The sequence below is a fragment of the Mauremys mutica genome, chromosome 21 (genome assembly GCF_020497125.1).
Source record: "Mauremys mutica isolate MM-2020 ecotype Southern chromosome 21, ASM2049712v1, whole genome shotgun sequence".
Taxonomy (NCBI): Eukaryota; Metazoa; Chordata; order Testudines; family Geoemydidae; genus Mauremys; species Mauremys mutica.
In genome coordinates, this window is record NC_059092.1 from 8035281 (window position 1) to 8061395 (window position 26115).

The 26115-nt window shown below is 40.6% G+C and overlaps 1 protein-coding gene across 2 annotated transcripts in view; it reads left to right on the plus strand.

Annotated features, from left to right (window-relative positions):
- SDF4 (stromal cell derived factor 4) overlaps window positions 1–26115 on the plus strand; it is a 41747-nt gene that overhangs the window by 6097 nt on the left and 9535 nt on the right. For both annotated transcript variants that reach the window (XM_044996322.1, XM_044996320.1), the window contains exons 3-6: window positions 10458–10594; window positions 11686–11799; window positions 21652–21810; window positions 25458–25633. In XM_044996322.1, the coding sequence (XP_044852257.1) occupies window positions 10458–10594; window positions 11686–11799; window positions 21652–21810; window positions 25458–25633 (586 nt within the window). The remainder of the gene's footprint in view (window positions 1–10457; window positions 10595–11685; window positions 11800–21651; window positions 21811–25457; window positions 25634–26115) is intronic.

Here is a 26115-nt window from a genome sequence, read left to right on the forward strand (position 1 = left end):
TCTCTGTTACTCAGTTTTAATCGATGTGTAAGTATATGTTTAGGACTGCTGTTGGGCCTGCGCTTACTTCCCTTCTGGTATGATCCACAGAAATACTAGCAGGGGAAAAGAAAATATTGTGGAGAGAATCAGGACTAAAGAAAAAGGACAAACTCAGCAAAAAGCTCACAGCACATGTAGTCACTTTTTGTTCAAAAGCCCCTTGCAGTTGATACTATGTCTGACTCTTTTTTTTTCTTGTATTTTACATGTTTAAATGCTTAAATAACTTCTGTCACCTTAGTATTTTGGTCCATCCCAAGTATTTATAAACTGAAATTTTTCCCATTCTTCATGTGTTCCCGAAGAGCTTGCAAAATTCTGTTACTGCTGCAGTTAAACATATGTAGGCAACTCCCCAGAGCTTAGAAAGTAAAGTATAATGAAAGATAAGGTATATTTAAATTATGACATCATGCTAAACATCATTACTTGAAGTTCCTCAGAATAGATGGGCTTTTATTCTAATGTAACAAAAAAAAATCCTATTTTAAGCATAAAAATATGCCCACTTTTTGTATTTGTTTATAAAGCACCTTTCATTTTATTAGGAGAGGCTTAAATCAACAACTAGATCAATTTCTTGTGTTAGCAGACCTGTAAATCAGTGCACTAAAGTGCACATGTGTAAGTTTTTAGGGCTAGAACATATGAAGAATAAAAACGGTGAATTGTCACTACCACTAGATGGCAGAGTTGCTTCTCCTTTATGTTTTGCAACCCTGGGTTTATTTGTTATAACAGTGTAGACTGAGTTGGTACTTCTAATATTTTTAGGTAATTCTGGTGGCAGTAAAAAAGATCTTGAATATGTTAAGTTTTTTCATTTTGTTTAATTGTGCTGGAATTGGCAGGGAGGCTTTGAAATCCATTTTTATTGGAACAGTTTATAATTGAGTATCTGGCAAGGATGGAGGTGACTATGCATTTGCAATTTTGAAGACTGCTAATTTCCCCAGATATTTCTCTGCAGCAATTCTGTTCTTTAACTTGGAAAACAGGGTATTGCTTCTTCAGTAGGGTGTTGCTTCTTCTGTCAGTGCAGCTCCATTCAGGGTGTTTGTTTATTTATTTATTTATTTTTTAAGGTACTCATTTAGCACTCCGTTCTCCCTGCCAAACAAAGCAATCTACTTCAATGAAATGTCTGATTTGCAATTCCTGGGAGCAGGATAGTTCTGTGGTGGGTTGTAATGACACCACCCCTGTCATTAGAGTCCTGCGCAGATACAAAATTTGTATCCTCATCCGATCTGCAAAAATGGTCTGTGGATATCTGCATCAATGGATATAAAGCAAATATCCATGGATTTACAGGACTCTGGCATTACAAGGAATACATTTTGTAATACTTAATACACCTTTAAAATGCTGTATCACTAACTAAACTTTACAGCACTCCTGTGAGATGGTCACTTATTATTCTACTTTTAAACCTGGGAAGAACTGAGGCACAGATGTTAAGAGGATTGCTCAAAGCTAAAGAGAGTTGGTGTCAGACTAGGGAGTTCCTGGCATCTAACTGTTCGCTTGGATCATGGCTCTTTTTTATGGTAGACTGGAACCTTGCAAAACTTTTTCGCTCTTTAGCCACTGCAACAAAATCATAACTTACTAATGAAAAACACTGGTGTATCTGTGCTGTATTGTCAACAGCGGATGTCTGAAAGGGTTAACACAAAGTTTATTTTTCAAATGCTAACCAATGTGTATAGCAGTGGTTCCCAAACTTGTTCTGCCACTTGTTCAAGGAAAGCCCCTGGCGGACTGGGCCGGTTTGTTTACCTACCGCGTCCGCAGGTTTGGCCAATCGCGGCTCCCACTGGCCGCGGTTCACTGCTCCAGGCCAATGGGAGCTGCTAGAAGTGGCGGCCAGTACGTCCCTTGGTCCTCGCCACTTCCAGCAGCTCCCATTGGACTGGAGCAACGAACTGCGGCCAGTGGGAGCCGCGATCAGCCAAACCTGCAGACGCGGCAGGTAAACAAACCGGCCCGGCCCGCCAGGGGCTTCCCCTGCACAAATGGCAGAAAAAGCTTGGGAACCATTGGTGTATAGTTATCCTGGCTTACCCTTCCACACTGAAAACTAAAATCATTTATTGCTAATCTGCTGTTCAACCAGTCACTCCACTGACAGTTTATTTACAAATTAAGGATTTATTGTTAAGACTGTATCAAATAAACATCTGGCAATAATGAAACTGAAAGCTGATTAGCACATTCAGATCTTGATTAGGGACTTTTGTAAATCACAAATTGCAGTCTCCCTTTGCTTTTATCTATTTGTTGTGATGGAGGCTGCCTTGGCAGGTCAAAAGCAGTTTAGCTGCCTCTGTCCTGACCTTAGAAATGATTATCGACCTAATTCAAGTGCTTTTCCACATTGTGTTCCCTCATGAGATCAGATTAGAAGGTTCCCCGAATTCTTTGGGGAATTAGAAGAAGCTTGTTTTCCAGATGATTGAGTTAGGAGATAAAAATGATCTTCCTTCGACCACTGGTAAGGAGTCTGGGAAAAGAAAAAATGCCTCTTTTAAAGACTTTTTAAAAAATTACTTTTATTTTTTAATGAGCAGCAGCTAAGGTTCCTGGAACTGTTTATATGCCACTTGGAATGGTACCCTCAAAGTGTAGCTCGGCCTTCTGGCTAGAGGGGTGAAAACATTATCTAAGGTGTTATCTAATGGGGTGATTAAGGAACAAGGTGAGACACTATTCCTTTCTGGAAAAGGCAACTCAGAGGTAGAGTTTTTATCCTATCCACATTCTTCTAGATAAATTAGTAACTATTGGATCTTTTAGGCACTTATCAAAACCAGACATGTTTTCAAACCTAAACACTGAGACAGATTTGAAACTCTGAGACAAGTGCGTAAAAGCAGTAGTTGCTGTATGAGGGAGTAATCTTATATAGGTCCAGTCTTACATGGAGATTGGGGAAACTGCAATGAGACAGTTTCCCCCCGTCCTCCCATCTCTTGTACAGTTGGGGGATGCTGTCTTTTTAAATGGATAACTTGACCCAATAGCTAGATATTTAACTGATACTGTCTTTGAACCAACAACAGGGCTTAAGTGACTAGAGTTCAGGGGACTAGAATTTTTTTTCTTTAACTTTGAGCCTGGAATTTTTTATATTTAGCAAAGTACAACTAAAGCCCCTTTAATGGACTGGTGTTTAGAGTAAACTGTGCCCAAAGTAGATCTGTCAGCTGTGTTCTGCAGCTAACTCTTCTTTTTCCCATACGAGAAGATTTGGTTAGCCTTGTTTGTTATTCTGTGGTATCACTCTTATCAGCCAAAGTGTTCTTTGATCAAGTTAATTAGGGATGCAGCCTTTCTTTCATACAAAATAGTAGCTGACATTTTTGTGGTCAGTAATTACCGTATATACTCGTTCATTAGCCCGTTCGTTTATACCCAAAATGGATAGGTAAAAATAGCAAAAACTGTATGACCTTTTCATAAGCCGACCCAATATTTCAGGGGTTGGAAAACTTTGGCTCCCGGGCCATCAGGGTAAGCCGCTGGCAGGTCGGGTTCCCAGCCAGTGGGAATTGCGGGAAGGTGAACCATGGCCACAGGGAGCTGAGGGGCTCCATGCCTGCAGATGCTCAAGGTAAACAAAACTACAATGTATTAGATCAGGGATCGGCAACCTTTGGCACGTGGCCCACCAGGGTAAGCATCCTGGCGGGCCAGGCCGGTTTGTTTACCTGTCGTGCCTGCAGGTTTGGCCGATCACAGCGCCCACTGTCCGCGGTTCGCCGTTCCAGGGCAATGGGGCCGGCGGGAAGCGGCGCAGACCGAGGGATGTGCTGGCTGCCACTTCCTGCCACCCCCATTCGCCTGGAGCGGAGAACTGTGGCCAGTGGGAGCCGCGATCGGCCAAACCTGCAGGTGCAGCAGGTAAACAAACCGGTGGGCTGCATGCCAAAGGTTGCCGATCCCTGTATTAGATATTCAATTCAATAATTCCATAGAGTTTAAAATCGTCAAATTTTGGTGTAGACCTGTTTATAAACCGACCCCCACTCTTTGATGTGACACCTTTTTACCAGAAATATTCGGCTTATGAACGAGTATATACGGTGATGTGTTTTTGATCAAATGCAGTTTGTCTTCTGGGGTAAGCCCAATGATGTAATGTGCTGAATATTTCTAATTGGAACTTAATGTAACTTTCAGATCTGAAAAATACAAATTTTATAACATAATTAGATTTTGTACATCAATCATCTATAAGAAACTAGACCTAGGAACTAAGAATACATGCCCATGCACTGTTGTAGCTGTTCCAACAGTCATGCATTATGTAAAATTTAAAAATGATGGGGATGAGCTAGACAAAATATGGTGATAAGTTCTGTGTTCAATGCAGCACAGCCTTTTTTGTCTCATTGCATTTTAACTAGTCCTCTACTCATATTAGCCTGTACAGTTTTCTAAGGCTGTGTTCCTTGCTATACAGTTTAGGTTTCTTTGAATTATATTCATAAACTTTTTTCTTTTCAGAGATTATAGAAAGCCTGGAATAGATAAGATTGCGTAATTGAAGAGAGCCAAGTCATAACAGTCTTGGCTTCTGTTTGTAAGGCTACTCTTACTTAGTGGAGACAAGATGTTCCTCTAGCACAAAGTCATTCTAAATGTAGTGACTAAATATGTATTAAAAACAGACTGTTCCAGTACTTTTGGTGGAGTCACTGGGGGGGGCAGTGTTTTCTGGTTTTTTGGGGTGTATGAGGACATAAAAAAAAGTGTGAATCTGGTACTAAGGTATTAAAGACTCTTCATTCTCTGTCCAATTACTGAGAGAGAAAGCAGGGAGAGGCAGTAACTTCAGTTTCTCCCTGTGATAAGAGCAAATTTATTTTTAATTATGTTTAAAAAGGAAGTTAAAGAACATTCAGGTTCCACAGGGAATTAACTGAGAGGGTATGATCTTCAAGATTCAGACATGCCAATGGGCTAATTGATTTAAACAGTAACTTGCCTATTGTAAAGACTTGAGGTATTTTCATAAAGTCTGAAACCTGGATGTTTAATGAAGTATTTTTGCAAAAAAAAAAAACCACTTTTTTTTTTTTAATTCTTGTTATAGGAAAAGCATGCTAAATTGAATTTGTGGGTCAACGCAGAAAAACTCCATATTTATCTGTCTCTAAAACCAAAAACAACAACAACAAAAAAGTCCCCTGAATTGTTTCCTGCTGGAAGTACACTGAGATAAGGGCTAATTTTGACAAGACATCTGTCATTGAAGTCTTGGCCAAAAATGATCACTTTATGCAGAAATTCCTGATGTATATCATAAGAACATAACATAAGATCATCATCACATATAAACAAATCTGCTTTTCTTTTTATCTTTATGTAAGAAGGTGAGTATTTGGGCACTTGGTGGGCCAAGAAGTGTGTTAAGATATTCAGTATTCAATGTGTGGCCATACCATGAATTACCATAGACTAGACTGGACGCCAGAATTCAAACCAAAAAGAACAGGAGTACTTGTGGCACCTTAGAGAGACTAACAAATTTATTTGGGCATAAGCTTTCATGGGCTAAAACCCACTTCATCGGATGCATGCCCAAATAAATTTGTTAGTTTCTAAGGTGTCACAAGTACTCCTCGTTCTTTTTGCTGATACAGACTAACACGGCTACCACTCTAAAAGAATTCAAACCACAAATCTCAGTTGTAAAGGGTGGGCTTTCTTGGTTAATTAAATCTGTTTTGTAGTTTGAATTTAGTAATTCCATTTCAGTAATATAGTACATGTGGTTTCCTGTCAGGATGTGTGTGTGGTAATGGACCTACCACTGTGCACGTCTGGAAAGTGAGTATTAAGCTTTTAATTGTTCATATTTTGCTAATATCTCTTGCCCCTTATAAGCACACACATTTGGGAACTGAATGCCAGTCCTCGACTAATCATTCATGGGGTCCCTAGCCAGAAAACTTACATCCTGTCTGCTTCCAGTACGTGTAGGGGTAAGGTTGTTTCCCTCTTTCTACTGTGGAACTCCTGAGCTCAGTCCTTCTTGAGGCAGAGCACATGGGGTTCTTAACAAGCACTGAAAGGGAAGAGGCTGAACTTTAGTGATGCTTGCAGGCTCTCATAGCATTTGAGGTCCATTATTCTTATCGCTCAGAATAGAAGTAGGGGAGTGGTTATGTTGGGGATTGCCAAAACCAATGGAGTATTTTAATGTAATAGTTAAAAAGAGCATAATTTGGGGATAATGTTGAAGTACATCTGGTATACCTAAGCACAATTTTCATTTATAATGCCATCACCTATTCTTTTGTGGGGGAAGGCAGATGATGAGACTATAGCCATGCAGTGGTAGATTTGGACAATTATACTGAAAATGGAATGAAACTCAGGGGACATGTTAGCTTGCTTGTCGTTATAAAGTTAGATTTTTAGATTTGGCGGGTTGTTTAGCTAAAAACCTTACCTACCTTGATAGTTGTGTCCTATTTGTCATGATCTGTGCATTTTTAAAGTGTGCTGCATCTAGAGATTTTAAAAAGTAGTCTAGCAAACTCTTGTATATCATTTCAACTGTAAATAATTACATTGTTCTCATTATTAAATATTACCTTTTGAGTCTGGTTTTCATTATCTGTATGCAACGGGAATAGTCTTGTTCCTAAACAAATTGTATATTTAGAGCTAATGGAAATTGCTAGCCTGACAATCTTAATATATACAGCATGAGCAGGACCAGTACAGTCTTCCCCAAATGGCTATGCCTGGAAACCTGATGTGGGGAATGGACTCTAGCTCCGAGAAGGGAGTTCAGTCTCCTTTCAGTCATTGACCTGTCTGCTGAGGTTGCCACAAAGGTCCAGTTGTGGTGGTTTGTGATGTGGACTCCTGCCGGGCGGAAAATAGGCTGAGATCACTAAGCTCATTTCATGTGGGCCATTGGATAACTGTCAGTTGGGTGGCTGGTTTTTGTTACTTTGGTCAATACTGTGCTTGATTCACTATAAATAAACTGGATTTCTGTAAGTAAGCCTTCTCCTATGGAACACCTGTAATAAGGCCACATTTGTTCCTTTTAACAGAAATACCGTGTTATATCTTTAAAGGCCTGATATAAACATTAATACTAATATTTCTTAACTATTTTTGCTGTGCATAGATAATGAAATATGATACACGTGTACTCCCTGAATATCCCTGTTATACCTAAACTTATTGCCACCAGTTAAGAGTACTAACCTTAACTGGATTTACTTCCTTATTAAGTGTAATGGTATTTTTTAACAGTTTTTGTGAATTACACTGGATGTCACTAAAATGCATTCAGACCATGGCACAGTTGTCACATATTGCAGCAGCTACCATCTATTTTTGGAAATCTGTAATTTTCTTGTGGAAAAAGCACACAGTTTAGTGAACTATAATGTAATATTTATCTTGTATTTTATGTTGTTGAGAACTCAGAAAGGATTATTGTCAGAGGAAGGCTGTTTCAGTCTGACTTCTTATTCTGGAAACAATTCCTTGGAGAGATTTCTACAGAATTTATGAAATGCCACATTAATTTTTGCTGTAATATTAATGGTATTTCTTGAAGAACAAGAGGAACCAATGTACTTATCAGAGCTGATGCATGGCAAAGTGTTGAAAGATTGTCATCCTGCATCAGGCATTTTTCACCCAGAGACAACTGAGGAATGTCTATGCTGAGCTGTATTTCTTCTGTATATTTTGTTCACTTTACATGGAAGCTTAAATTCTCTAAGATCATGTAGGCTACAGTTCTGTGGAATATACAGTATTTCTGAACTAACATCTGGGTTTTTTCCCCTTTAGCTGAACACTTTGCTGTCTTCTCAGAGCTCTTAGCAAAACTTTCCCTATTACTATATATTCATGAATTGTAGCCTGTACTAGCTTCATTTGTCAGCTTTGTTTGTACAGCTTTAGCCCCATGTTACCCAGTAGCTAACCTTTCATTACTATTACTGGGAAGCTTTTTCATTAGTCCATTCTAAATAAGATATCGCTACACACTATTTTGATGGCCCATTCTGCCTCTTAGATTGTAAGCTCAGAACAAAGGCCGTGTCTTGTTCTGTACAGTTGTAAGTGCACTGTGTGCCTAAAAAATATACTTTATAGATGTCAAAAGGATTATGGCCAGCCTTACCACTGGGTGTACCAATTCATTGAATCAATACATTTGGATGATTCTTGGGAACACAGTGGTGAATAAAAGCAATACCATATAGAGAACTGAGGAATGGGTCAATGGATTATTAGATAGAGGCAAATGCAAGAAGACTGCCTTTTTACAATCACTCAATGGACAATCTTATTTGGGAGCCATTATTAAATTGCTGTAGTGGATAAAGGTCATGTGTGGTGACTGTAGGCTTCTCATCTGATCTGGTCTAATGCAATTGAGAGGTGTCAAAGTTAAGGATAACACGTTCTGTTGCCATTTTGTTACTTATTCAGTACCAAAATATCACAAATAAGCTATCCGAGTAATGATAACTATAATGTATGTACAAGTGTGATGAACATATTTTACTATTGTCTGCTGTAAATTACTCCTTGCCACAAAGGAAAGCAGTGAGTCTGATATTCCATGTGTGCACGTACTTACATTGTGAAAAAACAATACAGTATTTAAAAACTTTAATGTTGCACTTTTTAATACAGATGAACATTTAAAAAGATCAGATGTTTGGGTTGTTCTAACTGTAACATTTGAGTTGACATTTAAAGGTGGGGGAACGTATTAAATAGCCTAAGTTTCAATGGTAAAAATTCGGAAGTCTTAAGATAGTGATGCAAACGGATAAAAAGGTGAAGTGAAGCCTGTGCCTGTATGCGCTTCTTAAAATTTTAACATGGGTGGTTTTGGTATACTTTAAATAGGTTCTTAAATGTCAACAAAATGTCTTTTTTCTGTTTTTGATGCTCACTTACATTTGGATTATTGATGTTGTGTTCAGAAAAAGAACTCTAAAATGACATTTGGGTGATCATACTTATTCTCATTTCATGATGTATTAAATTTGCTCAACTGAAATGAGACTTCACCATTGACAGTGAAAATAAATCACATCTGTTCTTTAAAAGTTGAGCAAACTTCTTGCTCTTTTATCCATCATTGCCAACAGACTTTACAATTAGCACATATCTTGCAGTTTGGTCAATGAGATAGAATGTAATATAGGTTATGGTTCTGCACCTGAGCAGTACTGAACATAGAAATATCTTGTCTTTGTCCTAAAAAAGGAAAGCAGATCCAACTGGCGAGACTCACAGGGAGCAGATGTCCATTACCTCAGCTTTAACTTTTGTAAGATCACTTTTCAGTCAACCATCCTATAAACATGTAGAAACAATGGTCTTCTTCACAGATCAAGGGATAAAAATAATCAGTAGAAGATGTTTTAGATATCTTTTAAAGTTACAACAATAGCATTAAAGGAATTGAGAAACCTTTCTGGAGGCCCATGCACCAAGGTTTTCACTTTATTTTCTTTCTCTTAATGACTATAGTTTTTTCTAATAAATGGTTAAGCATAAGGGGCATCTCGTCTTCCCAGTAAATGAGGGAGAGTTTATGTATTTAATAATAAAAAAGGGGCGGGGGAAGAGTGCTAGATCCTGAAAGCCAGCAGGAGACAAGCTTGGAAGTACACTGAATTGAGATATTGAGGTGAACAGAGAGGAAGAAAGGGTCTAGAAGGAAGCAAGAATTAAAAGATGCTGAGACATCTGCACTAGTGAGAGTCTACAATAGCAAGCAAGTTGAAAAATCAGAAACAATAATTAAACCTTAAGTTTAGGAAAAGTAGAGTCAACATAGCATGGACCATGCAGTGTACTTCTGTGATTTCTTTATTAAAAAAAACAAACTTTGCTGTTTTTAAAAGTTGGGTAGATGTTACCAACTTACAGGATAATGAAAGATAATTAAGCACCTTACTTCACTGGGCAGTCCCACTAACGTTGTTGTTTATTTGAGAAGAGCAAAAAGGCTGACTGCTGCAACTGAAGGAAAACAGCATGGCGTACTTAAAACATAATGGCCATCCTGAACAGTGAAAGAAACAATCTTAAAATGAAAATAACTAACTGATCCTATTAAAGGAGTTTCTCATTCTGCGCACTCATCTATTCAGACTTCACATTTAGCCATTTTTAACTTCCCAGGTAACTTTGTAGCTGTCTCTGTTTACTCTTCAGTCAATGGCTCAGTGTTAAATAATACTTTACTCAAGTAGTGAGCAATATGATTTTTTTCTGTAATTAAACTGAACCATCTCACTTCTGTTTTAACTGTCTTCTGTTCTTGTTAGTGGGCAGTGAAGTGACACATCTAGTGTTTTGAGGTATTTTTGGGCTCTTAACTATTCTCATATCTTCCTCTGCAGGGTAGATATTAATAGGGACAAAAAAATAAGCGCTAAAGAGATGCAGCGTTGGATCATGGAGAAGACAGAAGAGCATTTCCAGGAAGCTGTGGAAGAGAACAAAATGCATTTCCGAGCTGTGGACCCTGATGGCGATGGTAGGAGAACAACATTTATCTTGTGAAATAGTCATTCTAGGGCATTTAAAAACATTATAGCTAGAGGTCAAACTGACTATGGGCTGCACATTTAGTTGCTCTGAAGCACTCATCATAGGCCAAACCCTAAACCTAGTCCCTCTGAAGTTCATGAGACCAGTTTCATCCTTACATTTGTATCATTCATTGGGGAGGACAGAAGAGGATTTTTTTCCTCTGAAGACTTAACTACACTAGGAGAAACTTTCTGAATATTTTCTCTGATTGCTATCTCTCGTTCAGCTTTACCTACATTAGTAATATTGGGAGCTCTCGTTTGCTCCCACAGTCACTTTTAACGTCATATATATCATGTAACCCTGCTCAGGGCAGGTCTAATAGACTGTATTTAAAAATGCATATCAGTATTGGGGCTTCCAACATTACTAATGCTGGCTGAAATGTGCTGGTGTTGGCAACGGTCGGAAATTTAAAAAAAAAATTCCCCACGGTTGTCAGGGCCTTAGAGTTGGTGTTATATTTACTTTGATTTCTTTCAAGAGAGCAGATTCAGTGATAACACTGTAAGGCAAAAGCAGTATAGTTAACCAGACAAATGTTGCTATTAGATCTTTGATCACTCTCTGGGAAGCTGCTTAGTTTTGAGATAGAAAAGATTTAAAAGGAACAAGAAATTTAAAATGGTTGTCATTGAGTCAGATTGAATCCTTAGGCAGCCCTACCCATTAAAAATAAAGTAGGGACCAAATTCTGCCCTTGATAATGCATCTGAGCTCTCATTGACATCCAAAGACATAATTTTGACCCTTAGAATGGACAACCATAGGAACATTTCAGACGTTACCTTTGTGGAAAGGAACCTTAGTCCACTTTGAGGAGGATTGGTTGGGAGGTATTTTTGCCACATCACTGCTCCCAATGAAATTTACAAGTGTTGGGTGGTTGTGAGTAAATGTGAATGGATGTGGTTCTTACAGATTGCAGATGTGTAAAGTGTTTTAACAGATGATTTCAAAAGAAATAAGACCAGAAGTTCGGATTTTAAAATGTTAGACTATTTGTGATGTCTGAGATATGTCTCTGTCTTACAGGCCATGTGTCTTGGGATGAGTATAAAATAAAGTTTTTGGCAAGCAAGGGCTTTAATGAAAAAGAGATTGCAGAGAAGATCAAAAACAACGAAGAGCTAAAAATTGATGAAGAAAGTAAGTATTTTCAGTTGCTGATACTGGCATATTTTGCCTAAGAAAAGCATTGTACTGCTCCAGTCCTTTGGCCAGCAGTAAATTGGCTGAACTGGCAGCTTAGAAATCAAGATTCAGTACAGGACTATTGTTCCAGCTATATGACTGCATCTGCTTTGGCTTTGAAAGGAGACAGAGGTGAAATGCCATAGTAGCTGCCGCCAAGAATGAAGAGAGGAAAGGAGCTGAACATTAAACACCATCTTGCATGATCAGGTCTTTGAGAGCCCTCTAATCCTATAAAGGTTGGACCCTAAATTTTTAGGATCACTGCATTTCAGTTTTGCAATTATCACCTTTTTAGCTGTGATTTAAAAACTGGGAAATTCACTTCTCAGTAGAATGGCAAGATGGGGGGAAAAAAAAGAAAAGGCAGAATAAATTAGTTATTGTGCCCAATACAGCAAGTGCAGATTAGCCCAGCTCATTGTTTACTTTGAGAAGTAGGAATGGTAATGTGAAAAAAGAAATACAGCAGAGCCCCATTTGTCCAATCTAATTGGGACCAGGACCAGATTGGATAATCTGGAGAATGGGAACATGCAACGCTGCAGCGCCATCTGGCAGCCACAGGAGAGAGGGTCTGCTTCTGGACTTCTGTGAGAGCTGGATAATGGAGGATCGGATAAACGGGGTTCTACTGTAAATTCTTTTTCTCTATCCTGGCCTGGGTTGGTACAATAGCTTTTCATTTCTGAAGACTTAAGGTCAAATTCTTTGTCCAAAGTGAAGGTCAGTTAGGCAGTCTCAACTTTGTCCTCATTCATCCAGTGTATCCTGTGATGCTGGCAAACCAGGGCCCAGCTCTTTCCAAGTCTGTAGGTGTCAGCTGAGTACTGACAAATTCAGAGCTGGAAACCAGACCAGATCACCTAGATGTTGCCACCCTCCACCCCTTGACTCAACATATTCATCAGCAATTTCTGCAGCCTCCAAAACTGTGGAAGGTTGTGACGGATGTCTGCCTTCACCTTGTCTGTAACTACCCATAACAACTGCTCCTGTACCATCAGATGAGTTTTTCATAGTCAACCCTATTTCCATTTTTCATAAAATTACACATTGTATACACACATTCAGCATGAGTTATACTGTCAAACATTTTAAGATTCCTATACTTCAAATCGATGGGACTCAGATATAATCTTAAACCTTTTCAATATATTTTCTTTAAATTTCTTATATATCTTAGCATCACCCTCCTCCGTATCGTTAAAAATTTGTCTTGCCTCCCCAGTTATTCTAGTCAAGAGGATTGGTATCCACTTATCCTCTGGAATCTTGTGGATATCATACAGTTCCTCAGAGATGGACAGGCACTCCTCTGTACAGTCAGTCTCTTGATAAATTGGGCAGGCTGCTCCTTGTGCGGGGGTATACTCACTAGCTGGGGATGCTGTTTTTGCTGCTCCAGTACTTTGAGCTGTGATGTGTGAGCGTCCTTCTGTTTCTGGTGTGCTCTCTCCTCAGCTTCTAGTTCCATGCATCTTTAGTGAGCTTCCTCCTCCACCTCTTAGGTTTCTTTCTTCTCCTTGATCTGCAATTCCACCATCAGTCTCTAGTGTTCACATTCTTCCTGGGTTGCCTGGAGCTTCAGCCGTAGCAATCAGTGGCTGTGGCATCTGGGGCAGAAGGTATTCGTGCCCCACTTCTATTCCTTTCCCTGCTGCCTAGTCAAAACTTATGCGCAAAGTTCTCAGTTCCTGATCTGAAACTATCTTTACAGAACTTTTCAAGAGGGGTAGGGGCAAATCCCAAGGGGAGGGAAATCCCCTTGTCCCCCAGGTTAAGAGGGGGGTGGAGGAGTCTAGAAATAAATCTAATCCCAACTTTATTACAAAAAATCCTCAAGGGAGCCCAGATTTTAAAGCTCTTACCCAGAGGTGAAAGTAAGCCGGTCCGGTCTGTTATGGCATACCAGCAAGAGCTGGTACGCCGTGCCGAACCGGACCGGACTGGCTTCCCCAGGCTGGTGATTTAAAGGGCCTGGGGCTCCCAGAAGCGGTCGGCGCTCTGGGCCCTTTAAATTGCCACCAGAGTCCCGGGATAGTGGAGGTGGCTTGGGTGGTGATTTAAAGGGCCCTTTAAATCACTGCTGGAGCCCCTGGCTGCCGCTGCTACCCCAGGGGCTCCGGCACTGGGGCTCAGGTGGTGATTTAAAGGGCCCAGGGCTCCAGCTGCTGCAGGGAGCCCCAGGCCCTTTAAATCACCACCCAAGCCCCGCTGCAGGAGCCCTGAGGTAGTGGCAGTGGGGCTCTGGCAGTGATTTAAAGGGACAGGGGCTCCCAGCTGCCACTACCGCCCTTTAAATCTCTGCCAGAGCCCTGAGTGCCAGGATAGCGGTGGCATCCGGGAGCCCCCAGGGCTCCGTTGGCGATTTAAAGGGCCCAGGGCTCTGGCCACAGCTAGAGCCCCGGGCCCTTTAAATTGCCCCCAAGCCCCGGGGCTTCCAGCCACCTCTGCAGCTGGTAGCTCCAGGGGTGATTTAAAGGGCCTGGGGCTCCCAGCTACTGGGACAGTAGCTTAAAGGGGCAGGACCTTTAAATCCCTGGGCCCTTTAAATCTTGATTTAAAGGGCCCAGGGATTTAAAGGTCCTGCCCCTTCCAGTTGAGGCCACACCCCTTCTGGTTGAAGCCCCACCCTCTGCTCAGGATCCGGTGTACCAGTAAGTCGTTTAAATTACTTTCACCAGCCCTTACGCTAAGGCAAGGCACATAGTCTGCCACACTGCTTGGCTCCCAGTGTGATGAAGTTAGGCTGGACAGTTACAAAGAGAATGGTGGAAGGCAGGTATACTAGCCCTAGAATGATAAAAGCACTTTTCCCTATAAGCTGAAAAGGGGTTATCTCTGGTCAGCTAGGGACACCTGAGTCCAGTTAAGGGCTGCCTGAGACCTTTAAAAAACTCTGCACTTGTTAGAGAGGAGGAGAGGCAAGCTGCTGAAGGGCTAGTGGGCGTAGGGAGAAAGACTTCTCCAGGGTCGGAGGCTGGTCTCCGCCCTACAGGGAAAGCTACTCTAACTGCCTGTTTAGGGGAATGATCGGCACCTTGGAGCCAATAACAAGGCCACCCACTCCCAGAGAGGGGGTAATAAAAGATATATTCCCCTTTGTTTTGTGTTATGAATTTCTTTCTTTTGTTTGGCGGAGGAGTACTTGGGTCTGCCCCGAGACCTACCTGGAAAATATTGAGAAACAAACCCCAAGTGGTGAAATAAACACCGTCCAGCGTGGGGCTGATTTACTCCAGGCCTCCTCCTCCTCCTCCTTCCCCCGCACCCCCCATCAGAGAGGGAAGCACTGAGCCTGGCAAAGTGGAGGAGGTGCCTTGCCACTCCGGCCATATAAAACTAAGTTACTCAAAACTTAAAGATCCCCCACACAATATACACTCCCAACCTTTGGTGTTAATGCCACGACCATTGTCCCAAGGACAGCAGTCGAGGAGGAGGAAGAGCCAGTGAACTATTTTAGAATTGAGTCTTGGGACGGTAGTGGAAAATGTACTAAGGATGCTAAGGTAAATGTCATAGATTGTAAGGGCTGGAGGGACACAGCATCCCCAAGTCACTTTGGTTAAGAAGAGTTTGGTGAGAGGAAGACAAAACTCCTTCTAAGAGTTTAAATGTAATGCTTTGACTGAGTTCTCTGTGACGGTGCCTCTGGCTAAGATCCACCTTGAGCAGGGGAATATTAAAGTTGACGTCATGGTAGCATCAGGAATCTGTTTCCTGCTAATATTTTAATAGGTAGTAACATTTTAGCCATGTCTAAGCAAGTTAATGTTATAACCTGCAGCCAGAAAGAATGTTCCTCTGTCCACAGACAAAGCAGGGGAGGACTGGGAAGGGGCTGGGGGAATTTCCTCAGTTCTTTTGTCTGTTGAGAGTAATAACTTGTCTTCAGAGGAGAAATTTTAAAATGCCATTGCTTTGCCCAGAATCTGCTCTGAACTTAAGCGAGGCTGAAAATGAGTTTATGAAGGCTGAAGAAGCCGACCCTTCTCTGGACCAAGAGCGGGTTGCGGCTCAGAATAATACCCCAGCGGGGGAAGGAAAAGGTAGATTTTTGTAGAAGGAGATGTGCTGGTGAGGTTTGCAAGCAGGTAGTTGTGCCTGAGAAATACGGAGGAGAGTTGCTGCAGCTAGCTCATGATTGTCCATATACAGGACACTTAAGAGTGGAAAGAACCTGTGACAGGCTTAAATGGAATTTGTTGCCCTCACGTGTTTGAGACAATAAAAAATTACTGTAAGAGTTGTGACTATGGTCAGAAGCGTGAGAGATTAAAGGGACCCTGCAAGGCTACTATACAGCCATTGCCCATAATCAAACAGGTGTTTGCCAGAGTGTCTGTAGATATTGTAGTATCGCTCTCTAAACCTTCCAGGACTGGAAAGAAATATATACTTGGTGTGGTGGATTCTGCCACCAGGTACCCTGAAGCCCAGTATTTATCTAATATCAAAGCTGAGATGGTAGCCACTACCCTTTTCACCATTTTTAGCAAGTGGGTTTTACCAGGGAAACATCATAGAATCCAAGAAGTGTAGGACTGAAAGGGACTTCACTAGGTTATCTAGTCCAGTCCTCTGCACTGAAGGCAAGACTAAGTAATAACTAGACCACTTCTGACAGGCGTTTGTCTAACGTGTTCTTAAAAACTTCCAATGATGGAGACTCCACAACCTCCCTAGACAATTTGTTCCAGTGCTTAACTGCCCTGACAGGAAGTTTTTTCCTAATGTCCAACCTGCAATTTAAATACATTGCTTCTTGTCCTATCCTCAGAGGTTAAGGAGAACAATATTTCATTTTCCTCTTTGTAACAACCTTTTACGTACTTGAAAACTGTTATGTCCCCCCCTCAGTCTTTTCTTCTCTGGAACACATGAACCCACTTTTTTCAGTCTTTCCTCATAGGTCATGTTTTTTTAGACCTTTTAATCATTTTTGTTGCTCTCCTCTGAACTTCCTTCAATTTGTCCACATCTTTCCTGAAGTGTGGCACCCAGAACTGGACACAATACTGCAGTTGAGCCTTAGCACAGAATAGAGTGGAAGAATTACTTCTTGTGTCTTGCTTACAACAATCCCAGAACGATGGTCTTTTTTTTTCTTTTCTCAACAGTATTACACTGTTGACTTATATTTAGCTTGTTATCTGCTATAATCCTTCTGCAGTACTCCTTCCTAGGCAGTCGCTTCCCATTTTGTATGTGTGCAATTGATTGATCCTTCCTAAGTGGAGTACTTTACATTTGTCCTTATTGAATTTCATCTTGTCAGACCATGGTGCCAACTTCATGTCTGTTGTCTTTAAAAAGTTATGGGAATTGTTTGAAGTGAATCATTCAAAGACTGCCCCCTATCATCCAGAAACTAATGGTCTGGTAGAGAGATTTAATGGAACTTTGAAAGCTGTACTGAAAATGTATGGCACCAGGTGAGAGAAGGAGTGGGATGTGTTACTCCCTTATTTACATACAAAAGTGTTCCTGTAGAATCTTCTGGCCTTGCCTGCTTTGATCTCCTGTATGGGAGACAGGTTAGGGGACCCCTAGATTTAATTCGAGGCTCTTGGGAGCGTAGTACTGAGGAGCTAAGACAAACTGTAGGGGAGTATGTCACTCGTTTTAAAGAGAATTTAAAAGTTGTGATGGATTTGTTGCAACAGAACCTGGAAAGAAGTCAGGAATCGCAGAAGGCTTGGTATGATAGGCATGCTGAAGAAAGATCATGTGATATTGGTGATTTGGTGTTACTGCTGATTCTAGTGAGGAAAAACAAAATGCACGATTGTTGGGAAGGATTGTCAAGAAGCCTCACTGCAGGGAAGCTGTACAAACTGTACGTGTCAATAGATTGAAAGCTTACCACAAAACGGAGATGGGAGTGAATATGATTTGTTGTGCTGATAAGGGAACGTTTACTGACCCTTTCATTGATCTGGTCAGGGAGAGTAAGGAAGAGACTCCTCTGGAGAGCACTGAGATGTGGGAGGGTCTGAAAAGCCCCAAAGCAAGAAATGTTAGCCCCTTTAAAGCATCACAGACAGGTATTTTCCAACTAGCCAAGTTTAATTGACAGGTCGGCACTCAAAGTCATGAAACACACCAGACAGTGTGACATGCCCCTCCTCCCCTCCAAAAAAAAAAAAAAGTACCACCACAGTATTTGCATAGTGGGTGGTCTTTTCTTAAGAGATACTTAAGACTTGAATAACAGAAGCTCTGTTAAAGCTGTTACGATAATGGTGGGTTGGAACTAACACTGTCCCTGTTACTCGCCAGCAGTTTTGGGTCTCTTACTCTAATGAGGACTAAATCCAGAAAATATTCTCCATCTCGGTGCTGAATGCCTCCATTGCTCTTCTGTTCTTGTGGACAAATATATAACATAGCAAGCTGATTAGTTAGTAAAACAGTGTACAATTTCAGTCCTATTGCAATATTTTTGTTGAATATTTTATGTTTGTTAAAATGACGAGGAGGGATTTGCAATGTGCAGAACTTTCTCATTTATATATAAACACAAAATACATGCAAGAAACTATCAGAAATATGTACTGTCTGCCTAGCACTCAACGAATACTACAAATATAGCACCAAAATCAGATCAGTTCACAACCTTCTTATTTCCATATTGTGCAAAAAGAGATTCTTCAAGTTAGTGAGATTGAACATTGCTCTGTGCCACTCTGCAGTTTTGTGTTGAACTACACCTATTGTTCTAAACATGGTTACTATTTAAGGAGTAATTTCTTTTCCTGTCTCAAAAGTATTAAATTTACTGTTAGTCTTTCCTTGCAGGAATTAGTCATTTGAAAGTGGGTTATGTTTCCACTCATCAAAAAGCAACTAAAATGCAAATAGGCCTTTGAATTTTATGCAATACAGGTGTTTTCCCTGCCATATCTAATGGCATTGTGGTTAACTACAGTTTACAGGAATGCTGATCAGATAAAAATGTTTTAAGATTTGCTGAATAAGGAGATTGTATGTACAGTTAATTTTAATACCTGGGCAACAGACAACTGAGCTTTGTTTGGGAAAATTAAACTAATTGTCTACCACTTCCTGAGGATGAGGACAGGCAGAATTACTCTTCATTTAGTCTCGATACAATATCTCACCTTGATTAGATAGTCTAGATAAAATATTCATCATGTTGCTCTCAAGGTCCAGGCTATGTGTAAGGATGGCACTCTTACTCTCAGTAATTGTGCAAATGTAACTTATGGCTGACCTGCAACATCCCTGCTGTTCTGAGACTGGGACATCCAAAGTGTAAGGGCACTGGGTGGGAGTTTGGTGCAGCAGACTAGGTTGAAACTATAATTTCACTTCACTTGTGACTAAACTCCACAGAGGAAAAGGGCAATTTTGAGGGAGCCTGACTCATGGATTTTTGAATATTTAGGGCTGACAATGCGAAGACCGTGTAAGCAAACCTTGCAACTAATCTATGCTCAGTGATGCTTATGAGCAGCCTCGTGCACATCAGAATCTATTTTAGGAGCCTGATCCAAAGTTCATTGAAGTCAGTGGGGAGTCTTCCCATTAACTTCAATAGTCATTGGATCAGGCCTGTACTGAGAGCGAGAATGTTGCCCAGGAAACTTGGATTGTCTAGTTCTCTTTTTCAAAATATGCATTGGGTATTTAAACTCCTTTCTGGCTGTCTCCTGTTATTACTTAGACTAGCATGTACTAAAGATGGAAGGAGAACTTATTGTAAGAAATGGGCAGAGGGAACCTCAGTTAAAAAATAAACAGTATAAACTGTAGTTTGTTTCTTTCCAAACTTGCCCCATAGTTGGAGCACACACTAAGACCACTTGAAGGATTCCTCCCGCCCTCTATAACAAACCGTTTTCTAAATTCTGGGGAAAGATCATTAATTATGAAATGGCTATAGAACTATAGAGGCAACTGATGCTTTCTTGCTTATTTATAATTTAATAGCACCCGAAAGTATGTTAGACACCTCCCAAAACAGATAAAACATGATCCCTGTCACAAGGAATTTACACATTAATTTTGTACTTGCATCACAGGATTATGTAGAATGTTGAGTCTTGCTAAATGTTTGTTGGCATAGCTGATGGGTGGTAAGTGTGTGTGAAAGGCTGGACTTCCAGTGTTTCTGTCATTAAAAAAATGCCCAAAATAGGAGGGAAACTTTATGTATTTAATCCCTTCAAGTTCAGTTTCAGTCCCAGATTGCCTCGATGTGTGTTGTAAATTATATTGCAGATTAAAAAAAACAACTCTGTAGTGTACTTTCAGTGGAAACTTATTGTTCGGATAGTAACTTTTTCAGTCAGTCAAATTCAGGAAAACATCCGCATTTAAAAAAAAATGCTTGTCAGACATATGACGTGCAAAAAAAATGAAAGGAACAGAAGCATAAGGTGGCCCTTTTTTTTTGGTTCCAATGTAACTCTGTGCATGTGTGGTTAAATTTGCATCCGCTCCTTGCAGCAAAAATGTTCCGCTTATTAGATTCTAACCATAACTGAAGAATTTGCAAGGTTTGCCTCTTGAATACAACCATTTTTTTTTAAATAAAACATTCTGAAATACTCCAATTCTAATATAGAACACTTGGGTTACTGAGAGGCGTTCCAAACTCACTCATTGAAATGTAAATTTAGCTTTTACTGTGCAGCTGGAGTGATAACGATGGTTAAGGTTGCCACAGCATTTCCATTCTAAGCTGTTACTTTGTCTCTTTTATAAATTTCCAAAACTATCATCTATTGGGCTGAAATCTCAAAGGTTTAGTCTTTGACCAAGGTCTTTGGAGGGTTCTTGTTTTTGTTTTTGAAGTCTTGAGTTAAAAATGATTCAGACATGGGGAATGGAACAGTCCCCCCTTTTTTTTTTAAATGGAACTTTAAGTATGGCTCTAGCTGTTCGAAATTGATAGAATATAGAAACTTGCAAGGAACAGATCTCCATTGAGAGTGCTTTTGACTCTCTCCATAAACTCATAGACTTTAAGGTCAGAAGGGACCATCATGATCATCTAGCTGACCTGCACATCGCAGGCCCCAAAATCTTACCTACCCACTCTTGTAATAGGCCCATAGTCTCTGGCTGAGTTACTGAAGTCCTCAAATCTTGATGTAAAGATTGCACAAAGTACCATTAGAGTACCAATAACAATAACTTAACTCAGTAGATACTCTGAAAAATCTATAAGAGCAAATCAAGTACAGAGAAGTCTGTTTGGATTGGGGACATTCAGTGAACACTTAAGCGGTGTAGTGTTTTGTGATTTAGTAGGTGACAGTCTTTTGTCTTTTCTGAACCAGTTACCAGCATAGTAGTAGGGGTTATTGTGCTGCTAAAGATTATCTTTTAGATAAGTCATAAAACCAAAATATTGAATCTGACAACTTGTTGCCATTAAAGATGCCTTGGCACTTTTTCCCAAACAAAGACCCGATTGTTTTGACCCTCTCAATATTCTCCATGTCCTGTACTAAATTGTTTTGTAATATTAGTGTTTGCTAAAAGTTCTTTTTATCCCAAAGGTAGCTATAGTTCAGTGGCATATGAAATGATTTCTTTGTATAGTTTAGGATGTTTTGGAGTGAAACATTCCATCATTGTAAGAGATTATTACTTATTTAGTACCCTGAAGTATTGAACCAGGTCAGTCTACCTTACATAAATTAATTTATGAAAAATTGTGTTGTATTTTAAGAGCTGTAAATAAAATCTATATTATCCAAATACAGAATATTATACTACTATTAAGTTTACAGGGCTGATTACAATTTTTTTTTTTTTTTTTTTTAGCACAGGAAGTTTTAGATAATCTGAAAGACCGTTGGTACCAAGCTGACAATCCACCTGCTGACCTGTTACTGAATGAGGAAGAGTTCTTGTCTTTTCTTCATCCGGAGCATAGTAGGGGGATGCTGAAGTTTATGGTCAAAGAAATCATCCGTGATCTAGGTATGTCAGTTACTTGGGGCCTGTGTACCCTACAAAACTTACTGTTAGGGGACATGTTACATAATGGTAGCATCCTGGAACAAACTGAAACATGGTTTGATCTTGTATATGTGGATGGGACCAAACTGCTATCATCAGGGTACGGCTCTGAAGGCAAGTACACTACTGGTGTAAGTGGAGGCAAGGCAATGGAGTTGCTCCTGCTTATATCAGTGGTGAACTCTGCCTGTAACACAATACTAATTCTAAGGGCGTTCTAGGTTTTGGTCCACTGTATATGGGCAAGACCCAACCATACTACAGTATGTTTGGATACTGCTGTGTTACTACAAGGTCACTCAATCTGGTAGATTATAGCATAGATGGACTTGATGTGTGTTCTCATCATTTTGTGATTCAGTGGCATGAAGGACTCTCACAGATTGACGCTGGCCCTATAAGAGGGAAGACGCTTGTGCACCCATGATTGGTCAGATGATTCCAGTTGGTCTTAAAAGAGGGCACTGGGCTCTAAAGCGGTAGACATCAGCAGGTGAGACCAGGAGACTGGAGGAGTTCCCCCAAAGGCAACTGTGGTGGCTCCTGGGGGAAGGCTGAAAGCAAGAGAGCAGCAGAGGGAGTTGTCTGCTGACTTTTAAACCTAAGAATCAAAGCTGAGGACCAGAGAGAGTTGAAGCAGAGGTGCAGCAGACAGTCTTATCCACTGATGACTCCATGTTAGAGAGCTGGAGCCAGGGGAACAGTGGAAGGTCCTACCTCTTGGCCTGTCTTAGACAAAACGGTTAACAGAACAGGGGGCATAACAGATGCTCCTGTGAGGATTAACTCCCATTAGAGAAGCTGGGGTTGGGGGATGCTTTGCTAGGAAGAGCGAGGTCGCACTCCAACTGAAGGGCTGGGGTAGCGGTCCTCGTTCAAGAACAGGAGAGGACTGACAAAGAGCCTGGTTGTAGTGGAAGACACTAAACATAGTATGTGCTGTGTCTGAACTAGAAGATGAGAGACTGAGGACTGTATGCACTGGGTGTGAGAAACGGACTATGTCTGGGACTTTTGTTATGGATTATTTGAACTATGTTTTAGTAATAAATCAGCCCCAAAGAGGGTATTAGTGAGTCAAGAAAGTTCAAGTGGAGTTACTGGAGAGTCTGAAGCAGGAAAACTGAGGTGCTCTGGGCTCGGTTGCCCTATGACGAGGACACTGTGGAAACTAATTGCTTTGTCCTTTCCAGGTACCACTGGTAGATTGTCCAGAATCATATCTTTTACGTGTGTTAAAGTAGGAAATAGTCGATATTTCTAAGAATTTAATACCTCATCAAGTGCTCATTGCCACAAAATCATCGCTGCTTTTTTTAAACTTAATAGTTCAGCAAAATAACTTCTCTGCTTGTTGGAATGTAAAAACTATAAGTGCAAGAGTTTGTTGGTTCTGGACTATATCTTGAAAGCATGATGGATGTTCCTGTTTATCTAGGATAGGCATGCCCAGATTTGATGGTTGTCAATGCTTCTTTACAGTTATATCAAAACAAATGAGCTTTAAACCTTATCAGTTATACCTAAGGCTCTGTGTGTGTCACGGAGGTCATGGATTCCGTGACTTTCTGTGAACTCAGTGACTTCTTCAGCAGCCCATGCAGCTGGTCCCTGGGAGCTGTCTGAGCAGCTCGGGAAGCCCCTAGGCCAGTCGCACTGGCTGCTGCTCAGGCAGTCTCGGGCACCCCCACTCCCCAGCAGCAGGAGTTTGGGTGTGGGGGGGCTCAGGACTGGGGATTGTGGTGCAGGGCAGTGCTTACCTTGGGGGGCTCCCCGGAAGGGTGACAGGACCTCCCTGCCCTCAGCTCCTAGCTCCACATGCTGCCTCCGTCCACAGGCACCACCCTTGCAGCTCCCATTGGCTGCAGTTCCTAGCCAATGGGATCAGCACAACCAGGGCTTGGGGTGGAGCAGAGGCAGCACGTGGAGCTAGGAGCTGGAGGTTGCAGCTTCTCAGGAACTGGGTAGAGAACCTGCCCCAGCCGTGCCCACCCCCTGAGCACCCATGGCACCCCCCCAGGCCACACACCCCATGGCTGCCGCCCCCCCGCCCCCACAGGTTTTAGTCACGGGTATTTTTAGTAAAAGTCATGGACAGGTCACAGGCCATGAATTTTTGTTTACAGCCTGTGACCTGTCCATGACTTTTACTAAAAATACCCGTGACTAAAACATAGCCTTAATTATACCATTCACGGCAAACATCAAATCATAAAATAAAATTATGATACCTCTCATTGGACTACTAATAGAGTCTGGTTCAAATATTTAACTTTCTTCTGTCATCATTTTAATTAGAATGATTGTTTTTAAAATAATGAATTGTTCTAGCACTATTATAAAAATACATCAAATACATAATAATCGGTAGTAAATCTTAAAAAATATTACTGCAGCTCCGTCTGTAGGTTTCTTCTAATGCACATAGCACACTTCAACAATTACAATATCAAGAAAAGATCATTTCATACATTGATAAGGAAACACCTGCCACATATATTAAGAATCCCTACAGCATTCAATTAATGTTGTTAAAACGTCACAAGGCCAGGGTTCTGGAGACGGCCAAGGTTCTCATTTTTCCAAATTGCATGTGTTCAAGAAGAAATTCAACTTGTATGCCTTTCAGTAAGGGACTTACTGCAATAAATTTCAAATAAGTACAAGTAAAGCCTTAAGATATGTATGGGAATTTATAGTAGAAACCTTTACAGACTATGGAAAAGTGTACATTGTGAAGACTATTTTAAAAACAGGTTAAAACACTGTAGCCAATATAATCTGTACAGAAGAGCTTTCCCGCTAATTACACGGATATATATGGTTTGTGTTTATGCTCATGAAGGTTAAAAACATGCTGTCATCATTCATAAACCAGAAACTGATTTGAAAGGACATGCATGGTTTATGAAAGTGGTGGTGGCATGGAGGGAACCAATTGTGTTCTACATATAGCCAGACTAACTGACCAACTGATGCACAAAGCCCTCTACTGTGCATGCAATAGTGAGCTGTTAATCTGACAGTACATTGCATGTCTCTCTCTTTTTGTAACTTTCTCTTTGGTTGGAAAAATGAAATAACTTGCAAGTCAAGATTTCTCAGTTGGATCATTCTTAAAGCATGTTAGTTTTTTGGCCTAATATCCTTGAGTACCTTTAAAAAAAAAAAACTGGTTCTTGTTGATCATTTTATCTGCAGGTGAGGGGTAGTGTAAGCAGTATATGGTTCATTTTTCTCTGCTGCTCTGCTTCAGATCAGAGATGGCATGGAGCACCCCAAGGCATAAGCAGTTTGAGCAGTATGAACTTATTGCACCTAGGGAGTTGGGTTTGTGCTTATAACCAGATGCTGAACACTGAAAGACAAGGTTTATCTCACTTAGCCAGCCATTTTCTTAACTGATCGTTTTCTACTTTAGCTGGAAACATAACTTAGGAACAAATGGAATCAGTTTTATAATTTCCTCACTTACACTTGTGCTGAAACCACAGGGCCTGTACCACCAAGAGCTTTGAACTCTAGGAATTGTTCATGTCTTACTTCTCAATGGGCACTTGTAAGTAAATAAACTCTTCACTCCAGTTGTGTTTTGGCTTGCATTACAGATCAAGATGGAGATAAGAAACTCACCCTTTCAGAGTTCATTTCCTTGCCTGTTGGTACAGTAGAGAACCAACAAGCTCAGGATATTGATGACGATTGGGTGAAAGATAGAAAGAAGGAATTTGAGGAAGTGATTGATGCCAACCACGATGGCATTGTCACCATGGAAGAGCTGGAGGTGGGTGACTCTGAAATCATTTTATTTATGTACATCATTGTTGAAAATATGACAGCACTTTCCAAACCCAGAGGAAGCCCAAACCTGGTCTCAGATGAAGGGTGATGGAGAAGATGGCGTTCTTATGCTTACATTTTGGACCATAATATAGCCAGGTACAAATATAGAAGGATGCTAGAATAACTTTAGGTTACATACCAGTCGTTTTTGGGGGGGAAGGGGGGGAGTGTTTTTATTTTTGTTTATTTTGGCTTTTGCATATTGCCTTGCATAGGGATTTTTAAATGTGTAGTGCACAAAACCATAGGAGTAGAAGCACAGTGTATTGGGAGAATGAATCACACTTCCGATCTGAAAGTGAGTAACTGGCAACCTATGTATTCAAATTAATTAAAAAAAAAAAAAGTGAGAACCATGATTTGTGAACATACTCTTTTTTTCCAAAAATCATTTATCTGTAAGAGTTGTCAAGTAGGTGTGCC